This window comes from Cervus elaphus, chromosome 29, assembly GCF_910594005.1.
Source record: "Cervus elaphus chromosome 29, mCerEla1.1, whole genome shotgun sequence".
NCBI lineage: Eukaryota > Metazoa > Chordata > Mammalia > Artiodactyla > Cervidae > Cervus > Cervus elaphus.
The window spans coordinates 29,398,292-29,414,811 of NC_057843.1; the positions used below are offsets into that span (position 1 = coordinate 29,398,292).

Genomic DNA, 16,520 nt, shown 5'->3' on the forward strand with positions numbered 1-16,520 from the left:
CTTGTGCAATAGAGGCTTAGACCAATGATAGGTTAAACACATTTTAACCTGTTCTTGAGGTTACATTACCCAGAATCTGACCTAAGTCAGGACAAGCAGAGTGTTTCATAGAGACAGTCATGGTGAGCTTCTTCTGCCCTGGAGGTAAACTACATGCTAGACATGACTGACTGACTGACCGATGTTTTGAACTTCTAACTTGTGTAGCATGTCTGATGGTAAATTTTGTAGGGATGTATCAGACAGAGAATTGTAGTGCTCTAATATCATTATTGGTTCAGGATACCAGTCTCAAGTAGGTCCAGTTTTTCTCTTCTCCCAATCTAATGAACTGTAGAGAAGGTCTATTTGCTATTTCATGCTTTTGTTTGGTATAAACATCAAAATGTTCCTAGAGTTTATATGATCATGAATGTGTAAGCAGGTAAGGTAGCTTTCTAGAAGTTGTGAAAATTGCAGGACTAATGGGAGTCATTATCTTCAAAAATTTTCCTGACTATATTGACTATTCCTTATTCATTTGTGATTCTTTTGGAAATACTACTTTCTAAAAATTTCAACCCCATTGTTTTTAGATTAAAGAGGTAATTTATTTATATTTTATTAAGGTATAATTGACATATAATAAATTGTATATCTACCTATTATATATACATATATCTATGTATATGAAAATGAAGAGAATAAATACTTATCAAATGTCCAAAGCCATGTATTTATGTGTGTTTCTGCTCTATCTCATTGATCTATCTTTTGCCAATATCAAATGTTTTCTTGATTTCTGTAAGTTTATAATAAGATTTTTAAATTATCTTTATGTCCTCCAGAAAAGGCAGTGACACCCCACTCCAGTACTCTTGCCTGGAAAATCCCATGGACGGAGGAGCCTGGTGGGCTGCAGTCCATGGGGTCATTAAGAGTCAGACACAACTGAGCAACTTCCCTTTCACTTTTCACTTTCATGCATTGGAGAAGGGAATGGCAACCCATTCCGGTGTTCTTGCCTGGAGAATCCCAGGGATGGGGGAGCCTGGTGGGTTTCTGGCTATAGGGTCGCACAGAGTCGGACACGACTGAAGCGACTTAGCAGCAGCAGCCTCTATATTTTCATGTAAACAGAATCAACTTGTCAAATTCTACCAAAAAAAGCCTGCTAGAATTTTAACTTAGAGTAGTGAGACTTCACGCTAGGTCTTTTTAGGCATGTAGCAAAATAATGATCATTAGCTATCTAATATAAAGTCTACCCTTCTGGCTTAATTTCTCATTCAGATTATCCCACAATTCACTAAAACTTCCATGAGTATATATAAAGCCTTAAAAAGTTTTTTTCTAAGTACACAAAAACTGAGGCTGAAGGACAGAATGTTGGAGGCTTATCCTATAACCACATTACTAGCATAGTTAGAGTGAACCTAAAAAGTGAAGTTGTTCATATCTTTTAATTCATGAAAGATAGAAGTTTGATTCTTTGAGAAATTGAAGACATTTAAGTTTGATTCTATTGCATTACCATACCACAGGTTCAGAGCATTTTTTCTATATCAACTTAAAAGACTATAAGCCCAGAGAACAACAGGGTTAAGAAATGAGGAATAGAAAGGGAGTGAAGAGTATAGGAAAGCATCTAGCAGTCTGATTACTTTTCCTAACAGGAGTCCTTCAAAAATTATCCACTCTGTGCTAGAGTCTAACTCCTTAATACAACAGGGAAGGCCCTTTGTAAACTTGTTCCCATCTGTCCTTCCAGAGCCATGCATTACAGAAAAGTGAGGGTTTTCATGTACTACTAGGTAGGATCTTCCATATCTAGAGTGGGGTGAGAACAGCCCTCCACTTCATAGTAAAGGTTCATTAGGTGAAGGACCAGCAGTCACTAGAAATTGATTAGTTTTGGAAATTCTACTGTTATTCATACTACTACTGCCATCACAAATAATCATTTATTAAACCCCAAACCTTCACACATATATTTTATTTAATAGTCGCTTGAAATCTGTGAGTTCAGCATTACTATCTTTATTCCCATTTCACAAATGAGAATTGGAGGCAGGGGATGGGGAGTAGAGAATTTAAGTATTTATTCAGAGTCATTAAAAAAAAAAAAAAGCCTGAAAATTGAACTGATATAGAGTTTAAAGTGCCAGAACCTGTCATATAACACTCAATAAATGGTAGCCACTGTTGTATTATTATCATCATTATTATTACTTGTTTATATTAAGTAATTTAATCAAATTTATCCAGCTAGTAAATGATAATGAAAGAATCCACATCCAGTTATGTTAATTCTACAACCCTCTCTCTCAGTCTAAAAAACTGTATGCTTTTTTTGAAGCACAACCCTAAATTTGAGTGACCTATAAGTAAACAACCAACTATGTCCTTGGAGAAATACTGAAGAACAAGGGAAAGGGTCTATCATTAATATACAGAAGAACCTACCTTTAAAAATGAAGAACCAGAAGAAAATTTCAGAGAAACATTTTATTTCCTTAGAAAAGGGGCTTACATAAAATGAACAGATGAAAGAAGCACTTCAATGAACAGAACATCATGTGAGTTAAGAAAAATTAGCAGGAAATCTAAAACTTTTCATACAGTTAAAATCTATATTGGAAAATAAAAAAGGTAACTGATATTGTGCAAATAATCACTGATACAGAGGACAAACTTGAGATGTTTGTTCCAAAAGTAAAGGAAAAGAGCAAAGAGGTTGAAATTAGGAAAAAGGTTTATGATGGAAGAATAGAAAATCAAACATTAATTTAGGTTTTCTTGTTAAGAAATCAGAACTTTTAGGAAAGAAATAGAATCAAGGACAAATGAAGAAAACTTTTATGAGCTAAAAATGATCTAAATATGCCGATTAAAAGGGCTGATATACCCAGCCAATAGTAATAATATCTAAATATTATGCTGTTGCAGTTTTTGTATTTCATAAGTGGAAAGGAGAATCTTGTAGAGATTAGAGAAAAACAGTTACCTGAATTTCTTTTAATGTTTGAGGAGTTTTATTTCTAGTCAAAGGTGATATAAATATATTCTTTATTATTTGTTGTCTCAAAAAATAGAAAAGGAAAAATTTTTTTCTTTGTAAAAAATTTTCTTGAAAACTTGTTGCAGTTGACAAAATGATGCACCAAAAAAGAAAAAAAATTAGTAAGAGAAAATCCTTGGATATATACTGATAGTTATAACGATCCTGTAACTCCTGTAACTAAAGAATTGCAGGTGGATTCTTTACCATCTGAGGCACCAGGGAAGCCCAATAGAATAATAATGAAAATAATAAGCAGAAATTTATGTCTAAGTAATGGGCAGAGGAGCCTGGCAGGCTACAGTCTATAGGGCTGCAAAGAGTTGGACACTACAGAAGCAACTTAGCATGCAAGCCAAGTATTGTAAGTATTACAATATTAAATTACTTAATATAAACAAGTAATAATAAGAGACATAATTTCCTATGTAAAATGCAGTTCTTGAATATAAATATCAACAACAATAACAATTATCTGGGTCTCAAATTGCAGATCATGTTTTTTTTTATAATTGTAAAATACATATAAAATTTACCATTTTAAGTGTAAAGTTCAGTAGTGTAAAGTTTATTCATTTTCTTGGACAGCTGGTCTCTGGAACTTCTTCATCTTGCAAAACTGAAGCTCTGTACCCATTAAATAACAACTCTCCCTTCTCTCTTCCCCCATTCTTCTTTGTTTCTAGGAGTTTTTCTGCTCTAGATACCTCACCTAAGTGAAATCATACAATATTTGCCTTTTTGTTACTGGTTTATTACAGACTACATTTTTAAGGACTGAAAAGAGGAAGAGGTTTGAAGAGGTTGGATAACTAAGAATGGCAGACTGATTTTGTCCTTTCAGGATGATTTATTTTGGCTTTTGCCAAAGAGTCTTTATCATTTGCTTTTATCTCATTTTCTGCTGAGATTTGTTATCAGGGAAGCCTTCTTCTCTTTGTGGAGTCAAGTATATTCTGAGCCTCAATTGACATAATCATGTGTTGTATCTTGTTGTCATTTGTTTGTTTTTTAATTTTTTCTTTATTATATGGATAAATTTCCTGACAGTGAACTACCTTCATTTCTGAAATAAACTCTAATGATAATATAGTGTATCATTCTTTTGATAACAGTATTATATTCAGTTTAAATATATGAATTGAATGCATTCAATTTTATCTAGGATTCTCAAAGTTGCATTTAACTGCAACCTATGTTTGCATAAATGCATAACATTTTTGGTTGGTTGTTTGCTTGCTTTGTTTTGATAAGGGACATTGCAAGTTTAGTTATTTAAACTTTGCTGTCCTAATGAAGGGTTATGAGAGAGCCTTCTTCATAAGGTAGTTGTCATCATTCTCTACAGCCTGGGAGACTGTAAACAGCATTGAGATTTGAAGGCAAGGTAAAGGATAGCTCAATTCTAGTTGTGCACCCGTCTGTACCTGATGCCATTTTTAAAGGTGGTTTTTAAAATACTTTTTCATGTTGTCCTACGATTTTCAGATTTTAAAGTGCACATGAGCTCATTAAGCTGCCAATTCTAAGCATCTCAGTGGAACCTGAGCTTCTGCATAAGCTCTCAGGTTATGCCAATGCATTTGGTTCTGGAATCACATTTTGAATACCAAGAGACTAGCATGGTGGTCCCCAAATTTTGTTGCACATTGGAATCACCTGGGGAACTTTTAGAACATCTGCATGTCTGGGACACATCCATACCAATTAAATCAGAATAGCTGGGAGTGGATACCAAGCACAAATTGTTTTTCAAGAACCCCATGGGCCTCAATGATCAGTGAATTTTGGGAACCACTGTACAAATTGTTTGGTTCAGGTTCCACTTGCTGAATTTTGGTTACTTCTAGTTTTGTAAGTAATTGCCCATTTAAGTTTCAAAGTCAATAAGTTGCATGTTTTAATCTCTCATAATTCTTTTACTGCATTTGGTTTCTAAGGTTATGTCTCCCTTCTATTCTTGTACTTGAAGCTTGTAAATGATTTTTTTTTTGTTTTGCTTGACTTTTCAAAGAACCATATTTCCTTTTTTGCTTTAAATATTCCTCTTTTTTCCATATTATTAATTTCAGCTTTTGTCTTTAATTCCCTTTATAATTTTTCTTGTATTGTTTTGTTGTTTTTCTATGGTGAATAATTTTCCTTTTTTAAAATTTTTTGTCTTGCTTTCTTCATTGCTTCCTAGATAGTTGACAATTTTTCTTTTGATTTTCTGTTTGATTCATTACTTATTTTCTTAATTTTCATGTAGTTTAGAAGATATGGTCACTTTTCTTTTCACTTTTAGTTTTATTAGTCAGAGATGAGACAGAATGGCCTGATGGTCAGAAAAAATTCTCTGCTTTTAAGAATTTGTTAACGTTTTCTTTTTGATAAAGGACATGATCAATTTTTGTAAAATGTCTGTAGATATACCAACAAAGTATAAGTTGTATTTGAATGATAGAAAGTGAGTCTTTATCTAATAGTGATGTTCATATCTAAGAGAGATGTATTCTGAATTCTCACTATATTTTTATCAAGTTTCTTGTATTTTATTGACTTTCATTTTATTCATTTTCCAGAATATTTTTGGTGCATGTGAGATATGTGATTTATCTTATTCATTAATTATGTACTTCATTAATAATGTTCTTTATCCTGTTTATTGTAATTCACCTTAAATTGCATCTTAACCATTGCTAATTGACACTGATTTGTTTTTTTTTTTTTTTAATTTGCCTACATTCTCTGCCTACTGTTTTATTTTCAACTTTTTGTTCTTATTCTCATTTTGTTTTAAGTATGTTCCTTAAAAATAGCTAGATTTTGTTTGCTTTAGTTAATCTAATGCCCTCTATGGGATAATTCAGTTCACTCTTGTTGTAATGATCGATATACTTGATTTTATTCTTCCTATTTTACTTTATAGTAATCATTTATTTTTACATCTTATATTCTTATTTTGACTGTCTTGATTAGCTCCTATTATATTTTGTTTCCTCACTGTAAAATTCTACCTTCCCTTTCCCTACTCTTAGAATTAAATACCTCTTTTGTTATTATTTGAAAATAATAATACAGCTTGACTTACAATAATACATATTGACTTATGGTACTATGATTATCACCTGTATTTTAGAGAACAGAAATAGGGGGCATAGAACAATTGCTTAGCTTTCCTTAAGTTTACATAGTAAGTGACGCAGAGTTAACTTATTAGTATAGTTTAATGTAATTTAATATAATTATATTAATTATAGTATATTATAACAATATATAATATTTATTCTACTATAATTTCAATACAGTAAAAATAAACATAGTCCACTTAGTAAACCATAAAGTATATGTGCTAAGAAATTTAAAAACCTGCAAGAATTTATTTTCTTTAATAATTTATAATAATATTGTCTCAAGGCCAGAAAATAGGAATACATTTCTTGAAATACTCATAGTTGTCTAAGAATCTTCGCTGAAACAGATTTTTGGGGAGATGATTTTGCCAGTGAGTTTTTCTGGACTTTCATCTTTTTGTATTTTATTTTCATAAATGATAGTGACTCATCCAAACCGTTTTATGAAGCACACATATAACTCTGATATAAAAACTTAGCAAATAAAATACAAAAATCCCACAAAAGTATCCCATCTACATATAGAGGATTTGGAAGAAACTGTTAATAAACCAATTCAACAGTAAATTAAAAGAGGTATGTACCATGAACCAACAAAGATAGTTTAATTTAAGAATTCAGTAATATGTAACAACAAAAATTCTGTAAGGGATAAAAAGGATAATCTCTTTAAGACCGAAAAGGCATTTAATAATAACAACTATTCTGTTCAGAAAACTTAAAAAAAACTCTGAGAAAACTAGAAATAAGTGAATATGTCAAATGCTGAGAAAGGAATCAATCATCAATGAATAGCCAAATTATTATTAACTGTGAAACTCTAGAAGTATTCTCATTAATTTTATGAGTAAATATTCCTGCTAGCACTCTTATTATTTTACATATATTTGAATGTTCTCTTCAAAGAAATAATGTCTCTGAAAAAATCCTACCTTATTATAATTAGTGAAAATTATAGCATTAATGTAATGATATCTTTTCTCTATCAACTATCCACAATTTAAAACAAATCCCATTAATATGACTAATATGTAATTCTGGCAACAGGGAGGTGACATGAAACACTCATGATCTGCCCGAGGGAATATAAATTGGCAAAAACCTTTATGGAAAGTAGCTTGACAGTTTTTACCAAGAGCTTTAAAAGAGTTTATGTCCTCTGACCCAGTAATTCCACTTCTGGGAACTCCAGCCTAAGAAAATCACAAGAATTGCTGACAAAGATTTGTGTATGAGGATGTTAATGGCAGTGCTGTTTATAATATTTTTTTAAATGGGAAATAACCTAAAATGCCAAACAATGGAAGAGTGGTCAAATAAAGTATGACACAGCCATGCAGTATAATATGTTACAGGCATTAAAATCATGCTATTTAATCTAAAGGAAAAGATATAATGTTAATTAGAAAAAGGATATGCATTTATTTAAATTTTATATCAATTTTATAAAAATACATGTTTATTATATATGTAGGAAAGTTTTAATGGATTGGAAGGGAAAACTAAAACATAAAAAAAAATATTAATGTAGTACTATCAGAGTGTGTTAAAGTCAAAAAAGTTTTCTCTCTGCCAGATCATGTAAATAACCACCAGGGATTTACATTTCATATTGAAGGTATTAGTTCATTCTAAACTAATACTAAAATGTTATCCTTAGCTTTAGGCTGAGGTTCAGTCTCTGTGCAGACACTCATTGTCTTTGCAATAATTAGTGTATCTATTTTATAATCATAGTTTCCATCCTTAACCATGGACAGTTCAGACCAGTTAGGAAAATGAAGAGAGCCCTGTCTTACAACACCACTACCAGAAAATCACCAGTCTGTTAGGTTTTGTAGCTGAAGTTTTATGAAGATCAGCAAAGAGCTAGTATGAAATAATCTAGTGTTCTTGCCCTTTGCAGCCGTTAGCAAAAGGATTTAGGCATCTTTACACTTGGTTGAAGGAAGTGAGCAATTGGAATCCCACAGCTGGAGCCTGCCTGTGAGATATCCAGTGTCCTCTTCTTTTTCCAAATGAGCAACGCAAGGAAACTAACAGGAAAACAGCCATGTAAGAAAAAGTGGAATCTAAGCGTTTCAGTGGACTTTTGAGACACTCTTATCCAATTTCCTATCCATAATGAGAATTCTTAAATGCAGTAGTGGGGGGAGGGGTCTTGATATCCACTGGGAAACCCCCTATGTTTGTAGATACAGGTTTCCTCATCTGTAAAATGGTAACAGCTTGAGGATAACTGCAAAGTTGGCATGAACTCATGCTTTCTAAGAGTTTTGTAGCTTGGCGTGTCTTGGTTATTATTACCTTTGCAAGGTTTCACATTGCTTTCTAGGACTTTTCTTATTGGGTGACAAATCTGTTTACTGAGCCAAAAAAACAGTTCCTGGACTATGCAGAATAAGTCTAATCCACCATCTACATTAACAGTCCTTCAAATACTCGAAGACAGCTTTCATGAATTTAATAACTGCTTTCTGTGGGATTTTTTTTTTTTTTATTTCAAGAATAGAACACAGTAGACCATAAAAATGAGCCATTATCAGTCTTCCTTTGGATTTTCTGTGTAAATGTTGTTTAACATTTAAATGGTGCTGATTATAATTTGAGATATTAGCAGTTAGATATGCCATTGTGTCACTCTGTTATTGTTTGTAAAAGAGGTTAAACACTATATTAACTTCTGAGTAGTGATTTATTGTTGCTTTTGTTAGAGAAAAATAAAAAGTGTAAAATAATATAATTTGATATTGCCTTTGAGAATTTTCAGTTTGCAAAGGTCTTTATTTCCTACTCAATTTTATTTTTTAAAAAGCATACATGTAGTGTAAATACAGCATCACATAAATGCTAAGTGTTCTTTGCTTCCTGGCATAAGCTGTTGTGTAATATTGCTCTGTAACCATTAAGCAGCTGCTCTATCTCAGAGATGCTCATATTTCCTTTGGTAGATAAAGGGAGTTTGCTAAATGAATGTCTCCAAATTGCTTTAAGATCTTTGGCCTTTGTGTCAGCTCTTCCAGATTCACAGTGGTCTATATAACACATGCAAACCATGTTTTAGAAGGCCCCGACAGCCTGGAGGTTACAGATGGAGTTGTATTAACAGCAAGAACCTGCATTTTGCTGAGTCTTACCTTCTATACTGTATAGCAGGGCTCATGACCCCCTGCGTGATCCTCTCCAGTTATTTTGCCAGAGTCCTTAAGTTCTATCTCTTGTATGCTTGTGAGCAAGCACAATTAGCTGTCCAAGGACCGTGTCATCCACTGTTTCTTTTCTTTAGGCGACCTCATCTTGCGTAATGCCTGTCCACTGTAAAGGCTGTGCTGCATGCAGAGATGCATGAAGCGGGCAGCTGTCTGCTTTAGGTGTCTCTCCCAGGCTTCCAGTTGGCTGATTCCCACCAACCCCCTTCCCTGGCCGGCATAAGGTCACTGTGTCATTGTTGCCTTGCTATGCCCCATGCAGGAGTGGAGCCCAGTGGGACCTATGATGTTGCATTTTTGCTTGTGGGTGCCAAAGCAGTTTAGACATACTTCTAATGCCTTTCACCGTTTTAGTAAAATAGCTCTTTCTATTTTCCTTGTTGATCCAAATTCCTTAGAACTTGGGGAATTGGGGATAGGGAGTGGAGAAGCATCCTGCAACATTCTGAATTGCCTTCCCTTTTCCACGTGATAGTCATTGTGTTTGTCTGTGTGTGACTGTCTTACTCTCTTCCTCCTGGTAGGATTACCTTAAGGTGGCTATTTGCTGCCTTAGGATTTGGTTCCTAATGGACCACACATCTCTCCATCTTAATGAATATGACTAGAGCATGACTAAGAAGCAAAGAGAGTCCTGACTACTCTGGAGTAATAAGGAAATGAACTTCAGATAATATCTATATATTGAAATGTTAGCCTGCATTGTTCAGTCACTAAGTCGTATCTGCCTCTTTGTGACCCCCATAGATTGCAGCACCCCGGGCTTCCCTGTCCTTCACTATCTCCCGGAGTTTGTTCAAATTCATGTCCATTGAGTCAGTGATGCCATCCAACCATCTCATAATCTGTCACTCCTTTCTTCTCCTGACCTCAGTCTTCCCCAGCATCAGAGTACACATGGTATAATTTATATAAATAAATGGAAATATTTACTATTTATTCACCTATTTGTCAACTTATAAATATTTGTGAACTATTTGAACACTCCTAGTGCCTTGGTAGTTGTTTTGTACTAAATGCCTACAGTTGTACATTAGTTACACAAGAAGTTAGAGATATAATCTGTAATCATTATACTTTCCCATTCTGCCCAATAACTTAAATAAACTCCTAGGCAAACAAATTCCAGGGAATAACAAGAATCAGTAAAATTATCCTTCAGTCTTAAGCTATCTTTATCTTGATTGTTATAAAACTATTAAGGTATGCATTTGTGACCATATTTCAAAAAGTTGAATTTTACAGTTTTTTTCTGCAAGTGTTTACTGGTTAGTGTATATGTGGGCTCTGAGTTAGTTGTTAGGGGAGAAACAGAGATGAACAGAACCCAGTCACTCCTCCAAAGAAGAAAAAACACAAGACTTGAAAACAGTTATCTTGGAAAACTTAAATGTACAAAGTGATGTAAAGTAAGTACAAACCAGGTGCTATGTGAATATAGAAAAAGAGATCATTTTTAGCACAGGGGTTGGGAGAGGAGGGTGGAGACGCAGATTATGGCGCGGATGGTGGTTGAGCAGGACATGGAAGGCTGAGAGCTGAGTGTGGATAGAGGGCCTTCTGATCAGAGAATGACATGCGGGTGGGTCTTTACAGAGTGCAAATGGGTCAAGACAAATAACCTTGTCTGATTGGTGAAGCACACGAGCTGTCATCTGATAGGTAAAGTCTCTATGTTTAGTATATTTGTCACATATAAAATGTTTGCTATACATAAAGTACAGTGTAAGCTATTATACTTTAGAACAACAAAAACAATAATGATAACCTATCAGGAAATTAAAAGTGTCTTTGTCTCCAACTTCAGAGTGGGAGTTGATGTCCTTTTTTGTCTCAATGGCTTTTAGCACTTTGTACAATGGTATCCATCTGAAAGTTTCTCAGTAATCACTGAAATGAATTCAACCTGACAGAAAATTAATTGCTCAAGAAGTAGGCGTTTCTTAAAATAGAGCTGCTTTAAGTGGGGACATTTAGTTCTTATCCTCTTAAAAATGTATCTTTTTTAAAGTAATGATTTAAGATGAGACCTGAGTTTTATCACCAGCTGAGATCTCATAATTTCTTCTCATTCTTTTATTCTTTTTCTAAAGAAAGTGAATGGATGGATATAAAACAGTGTTCAGACAGCCTTCAGACACATACAGCTCCTCTGTTTATTCCCAACAGTGAAGTATATGTACTAATTAAATGATTTTCTGTCTTTTCATGCTATGTATGGTTAAAAAGTAGGGTGGTGACTCTCATTCTGGTAAAGTTTCTAAATGATTATTTATAGTTACCTTGAGACTGGAATTCAGTGTGTGCATGACTGTTGCCTCCACGAGCCAGTCCTAATTTATTGGTGATGTTTAATCTGTGCCTACTCTGCATTTTATATTTTTATCTCACTTATTCATAACTCTGTAAGGTAGCTAATTTTATTGATATTATCTTTAATATATAAATGAAAACTCTGAGGCACGAAGAGTATAATGTTCCAGGACAATTATTATTATTAATCTCTGTAAGTTCATTATTAATTATTATAATTATTCCAGGATGCCATGGTGGCAAAGTGTAGTCAGGAGTCCAACCCCAGTTCTTTGACGTGAGTGTACCATGTTGCTAAACCACCAAGCCTCTTTCCTACACTAGATCCAACCTCTCAGTCAGCCCTGGAGTGTTCTGCAGCATTGGATCAAATTGCCATTTCTTGGAATTTAGTTTTTTCCTGGAAGCATTTGAATACTGAGGATTTTCACACTTGCTCTCTCCCTGGGGCAGCGGAGAGTAGCCATATTCCTCCTACTTGAGGTGTCCTCCCCCTCCTCACCACCATTAAACTTTCTTCTCCTTGGTTGGAACCTGGGGACAGGACAGTCGATGAGAGTCCCATCTCCAGTCCTGGGCAGAGCTAGGCCAGCCACAAAGCCTGTTTGACTTACTCTGGCTCCTGACCCGGGGAGGTCTCTGAAGGGTCAGGAGGCATTCCTGGAGGTCGGGCCTCACCACTGTTTGCCAGAAAAGGGATCCTGTTTTTGAAATGGAGTAGCAGGGAGTGGCAGCAGGGTGAGAAAGCAGTGAAATTGTGTGAGGTGTATTAAAGGTGCGCGGAAATAGGTCCGTGTGAAGTATTTGCTCTGTGTACTGGTTCTGCTTTTGTGTGATTCAGGAAGGGGACAAAGGTGGGAGGGCTGGTAACAGCAACTCACTTTTCTTTACTCAGGGAAGGATTTGTTAAAGAACAGTGGTTTCCAGAGATCTTTGAAGTAATTCCAACAAGGTGCTAATTGTGGTTGTGGTTTTCCTTTCTCTTTCTTTTTTTTTTTTTTAAATGATTGGACTTTAGTCTACCAGGTGCTACTGGCCGAGGGCCCCTAAAGCTTCATTCCCTACGCATGAGCCATGGCAAATAAAACCTTACCAATTGCCTTGTACACTTGGAAAGTTAAAATTTTTTTCTGAGAGATTATTTAACTTCTAAACTTTAAACTTTTGTTTTAAAAGACCCAGTTTGCATTTCACAAGCATTTTGTTTTTATGTGTCTTTGTTGTAAGCATACTTGGTTCTTAGTCTAACCTTTGGTTTGAAACACTTGAGTGAATTCTAGTGTTAAATCATTGATTTGCTTCCTGCTTATGTTGATCTCCTTCCTCTTGATGTTTATTTTCAGGATACCTTGAGGATAGTTTTGTAAAATCTGGAGTCTTCAATGTATCAGAACTTGTGAGGGTATCCAGAAGTAAGTAAACTCTTTTCTTATTATTTAATTATACAGTATGACTTAAAATGTTTTATATTTTGAAAGTGAAATACAGTATGAAGAGAACTATGTATTAGGAGAATTTGAGCTTTAAAATCTCTAACTTTTTGATTTCACAAGTGAATTTACTTTGTCTGGCTTTCTGAAATATTTGCATTTAAATCAGTACTTTTTGTAGTACAAAAATAATTTGGGGTTTGTTCTGCTTGCTGTGTTGTTGGTATTCATTTAACTCACTGTTCACTCTGTGACCATAGATGGTCATTATATCAAAGGAAGTGTGATTAATTAAATGTACTCAGTGTTGTTATGATAACCCACATAAGTTTCCTGTAGATAAGTGCTTTTTCATTTTGCTAACATTTTGGTGGGGGCTTGGAGATGTACAGGATATACACACTAACAGGCAGAGTGTAGAGGGATGCAGAAATTAACTTTGCAGATTGTAGTTGGATATAGATAGAAAGCATTGTTATCCAAAACAATGTCAAATTGTTTTCACTGGCCACCTCACCTGAGACACCATTCTTGGCAGCCTGGCTGAGAATTTTCTCAAGTAAGTTTACCTGGTCAGCTAACTAAGCAAGGAGGAAGTTTTCTTGATCACCTCTTTAAGTTATTATTATGGTGTCTACAGGTATATGTAAGAGGCAGTTCTTATCTCATTGATTATGCTGAAGGGAGTGACTCATTTCTACTTGCTCTCTTCTTTGATTTAGCTTATTTATGCACCTTTGATGGCTGTATTTTCACCTGACATTTTGATAGGGAGTGTCACAGCTTGAAATGGTTTAGTCAGATGATGTAGGGCCACTCTGGTCCCTGTTTAAGCTGTGTTTTTCACTTGGGTCAAATTCAGAGGTCATGAACAAGAATTATGATGATCCAAAAAGAACAACAGAAAAAATGAGTTACTGAGGCTAAGCATAGGCAGTACTTTAGCATGGCATTCAGTGAAGTAGTCCCCAATGCCATAGGTGACTTTGTCTTTGGAACTGTAGTTTCTCAAATACAGATTTCTGAAGTGACTAGTGCACCTAGCCTGTGTTTCAGAGAGTTCTATAAATAAACATTTAAGAATTTAGTAGCATCCTTTCTGACATAATTCTGCAGTGGATAAATATTATGCCCCAAATACTTCTGCCTTCATCTATTGACTAAGGAGTAGTATAAGTGACCAAAACTTCATATCCTGTATCCCTGTATCTACTGGATTCATGTTTGCTAGGCAAGAGGATTTTGGTGGTCTGCTTCATTGACCAAGGCCGTGAGACTTCTGTGTTTTTCCTGATCAATATGTGCTGTGCTAAGGACTGCAACATTTGAACTTTTTATGGTTATTTTTAATTTGGAAAGGAACGTGCCTGAGCGACTTACTGCCACTTGATGGCATTGTGTAAGGAAGGGAGTATTTGAAGGTGTGTGTGTTGCTCTTTAGCAGAGAGGCTATGCTGCTACAGTTATGAGACTTTATGAAATTATTTGTTTAAATGTTTAATTTTCTCACTTTTGTATTTCTGTCCTTCTTATAAGGATAATAGCGTTATCTGTCAGAAAATATTATTAGTTCCTCATTAGAGGTAACATTATGTTAGATGCTATGGGAGAGCCATATGAGAACTTATAAAAACCCAGATTGATACTGTGAGAAATCTGAATTTGAAACTTAAAAAAATATATTTGTATAACAGTTCAGAAGTGAGGTAAATTTAACATACATCATTCATTCTTTCTTAAATCACACTCTCATCTCTTAGAGATTTTTAAGTTATCTGTTATAACAAACATTACTGATTTGTAATTAGTATGTTAATTATCTATATTCATTCATTAGCTAATTAATTCAGCAAACATTTTCTATCCCATATGTAAATAGGTGTCTCTGAAATGCTTGAGAAGTTATTCTCTTAAGTGTTTAATATATCCACATTATAACCTTATTTACACAATTGAACTTCATTGTTTATGAAATAGGGTTTGCTAAGTAAACATCAACTTCAGCACAACCCTTTTGCTGTACATCACAAATTCTGACTTCTTGAGGGTTTACGATATGTTAATGGTTTCTGTCCTCTGGGGTTTTACTCTGGTATGACCCTCTAATGTGAATGTTGACTTTAGCTAATGAAGCTGTTCAATTTTAGGATAGTGATCTTTCTGGTGAACGATATTATCTCCATCTTAAAAGTTGATTTAGGATCAGCTTTTGGAGTGAGGAGAACAATAAGAGAGATTAAGGGTTGGCCTCTAACCCTTAGAATCTGAGGTTCTTCTGAGCTTGATTTCTAAGAGGGTATTGGCAGCCTCTTAAACATGATTTGCAGCCTTAAGGCCCCTTGCTGCTCTCTGGGAGAGGTGCTAACAATGATCTTTGCATCTGATATAAGTTTTTCCTGAGGCTTTTAAATAGGTATATCTGCCGGGACTTGCTGTTCTTATACACTTTGTCATTAGATAAATTTTGTGCCTGTGCTGTTTTAGAATTTGGCCGTGTTCATTATTAATCTACTTTAATTTCTGTAATCTCCCAGTTAGTGTCAAAATGTACACTAAATTATACATTGCTTGTGTGTAAATCTGTAGACAAAATGTTTTTGTTTCGTTTTCTTGAGCCATGACTAAAGCTTTACTTTCCATCTTGTCCACACACCCCTGCCCCCAGTTTTAATGAGACTTAGTTGACATGTAGCACTGTATAATTTTAAGGTATATAGCATAATGCCTTGACTCACATACACTGTGAAATACCATAGTAAGTTTAGTTAATGTCTATCATCTCATGCAGCTGTCAAAAAGAGAGAGAAAGAGAAAATGTTATTTCCTTGTGATGAGAACTCTTAGGATCTACTCTCTTAACTGCTTTATATATATATGCTACATTAGCTATAGTCATTGTTTTGTACATTACATCCCCAGTATCTGTTTATTTTATAACTAGAAGTTTGTACATTTTGCTAACTTCCTCCAATTCTCCCTCCTCACTAATACCCACCTCTAGTAACCTTTTCTATGAGCTTGTTTTTTGTTTGTTTAGATTCTACATATAAATGAGATCATACAATATCTATAGATAAATTATTTGTGTTGCTTCCTTGATATTTTGAAATAATCCTTCTGGTACAAAATTTAGAAAAAAAATAAAATTTCCAAAGATCTGTAATTGTCATTTTCCTATAAATTATACCTAGTATACTTATGGTCAAGCAATCTGTGTTGACTGTCATGCCATATGTTTATTAAATAGGAACTACAAATCTTTGTCTAAATATTGCATGAGCTTAATAAATTGCAGATAGTTGATATAAGATACAACATGTAAGTTTCCTGTTGGTAACTCAGCTCTTTGAATTGTATCCATTACTACCGTAGAAAGCCAAACAGATTGTTTTACTTTCACTGAGCCCCTCAA

The 16,520-nt window shown here is 34.5% G+C and overlaps 1 protein-coding gene across 11 annotated transcripts in view; it reads left to right on the top strand.

The window, feature by feature from the left end:
* NFIB (nuclear factor I B) overlaps window positions 1-16,520 on the top strand; it is a 244,489-nt gene that overhangs the window by 159,743 nt on the left and 68,226 nt on the right. For all 11 annotated transcript variants that reach the window (XM_043891295.1, XM_043891298.1, XM_043891297.1 and 8 more), the window contains one exon: window positions 13,022-13,090. In XM_043891295.1, coding sequence (XP_043747230.1) covers window positions 13,022-13,090 — 69 coding nt within the window. The remainder of the gene's footprint in view (window positions 1-13,021; window positions 13,091-16,520) is intronic.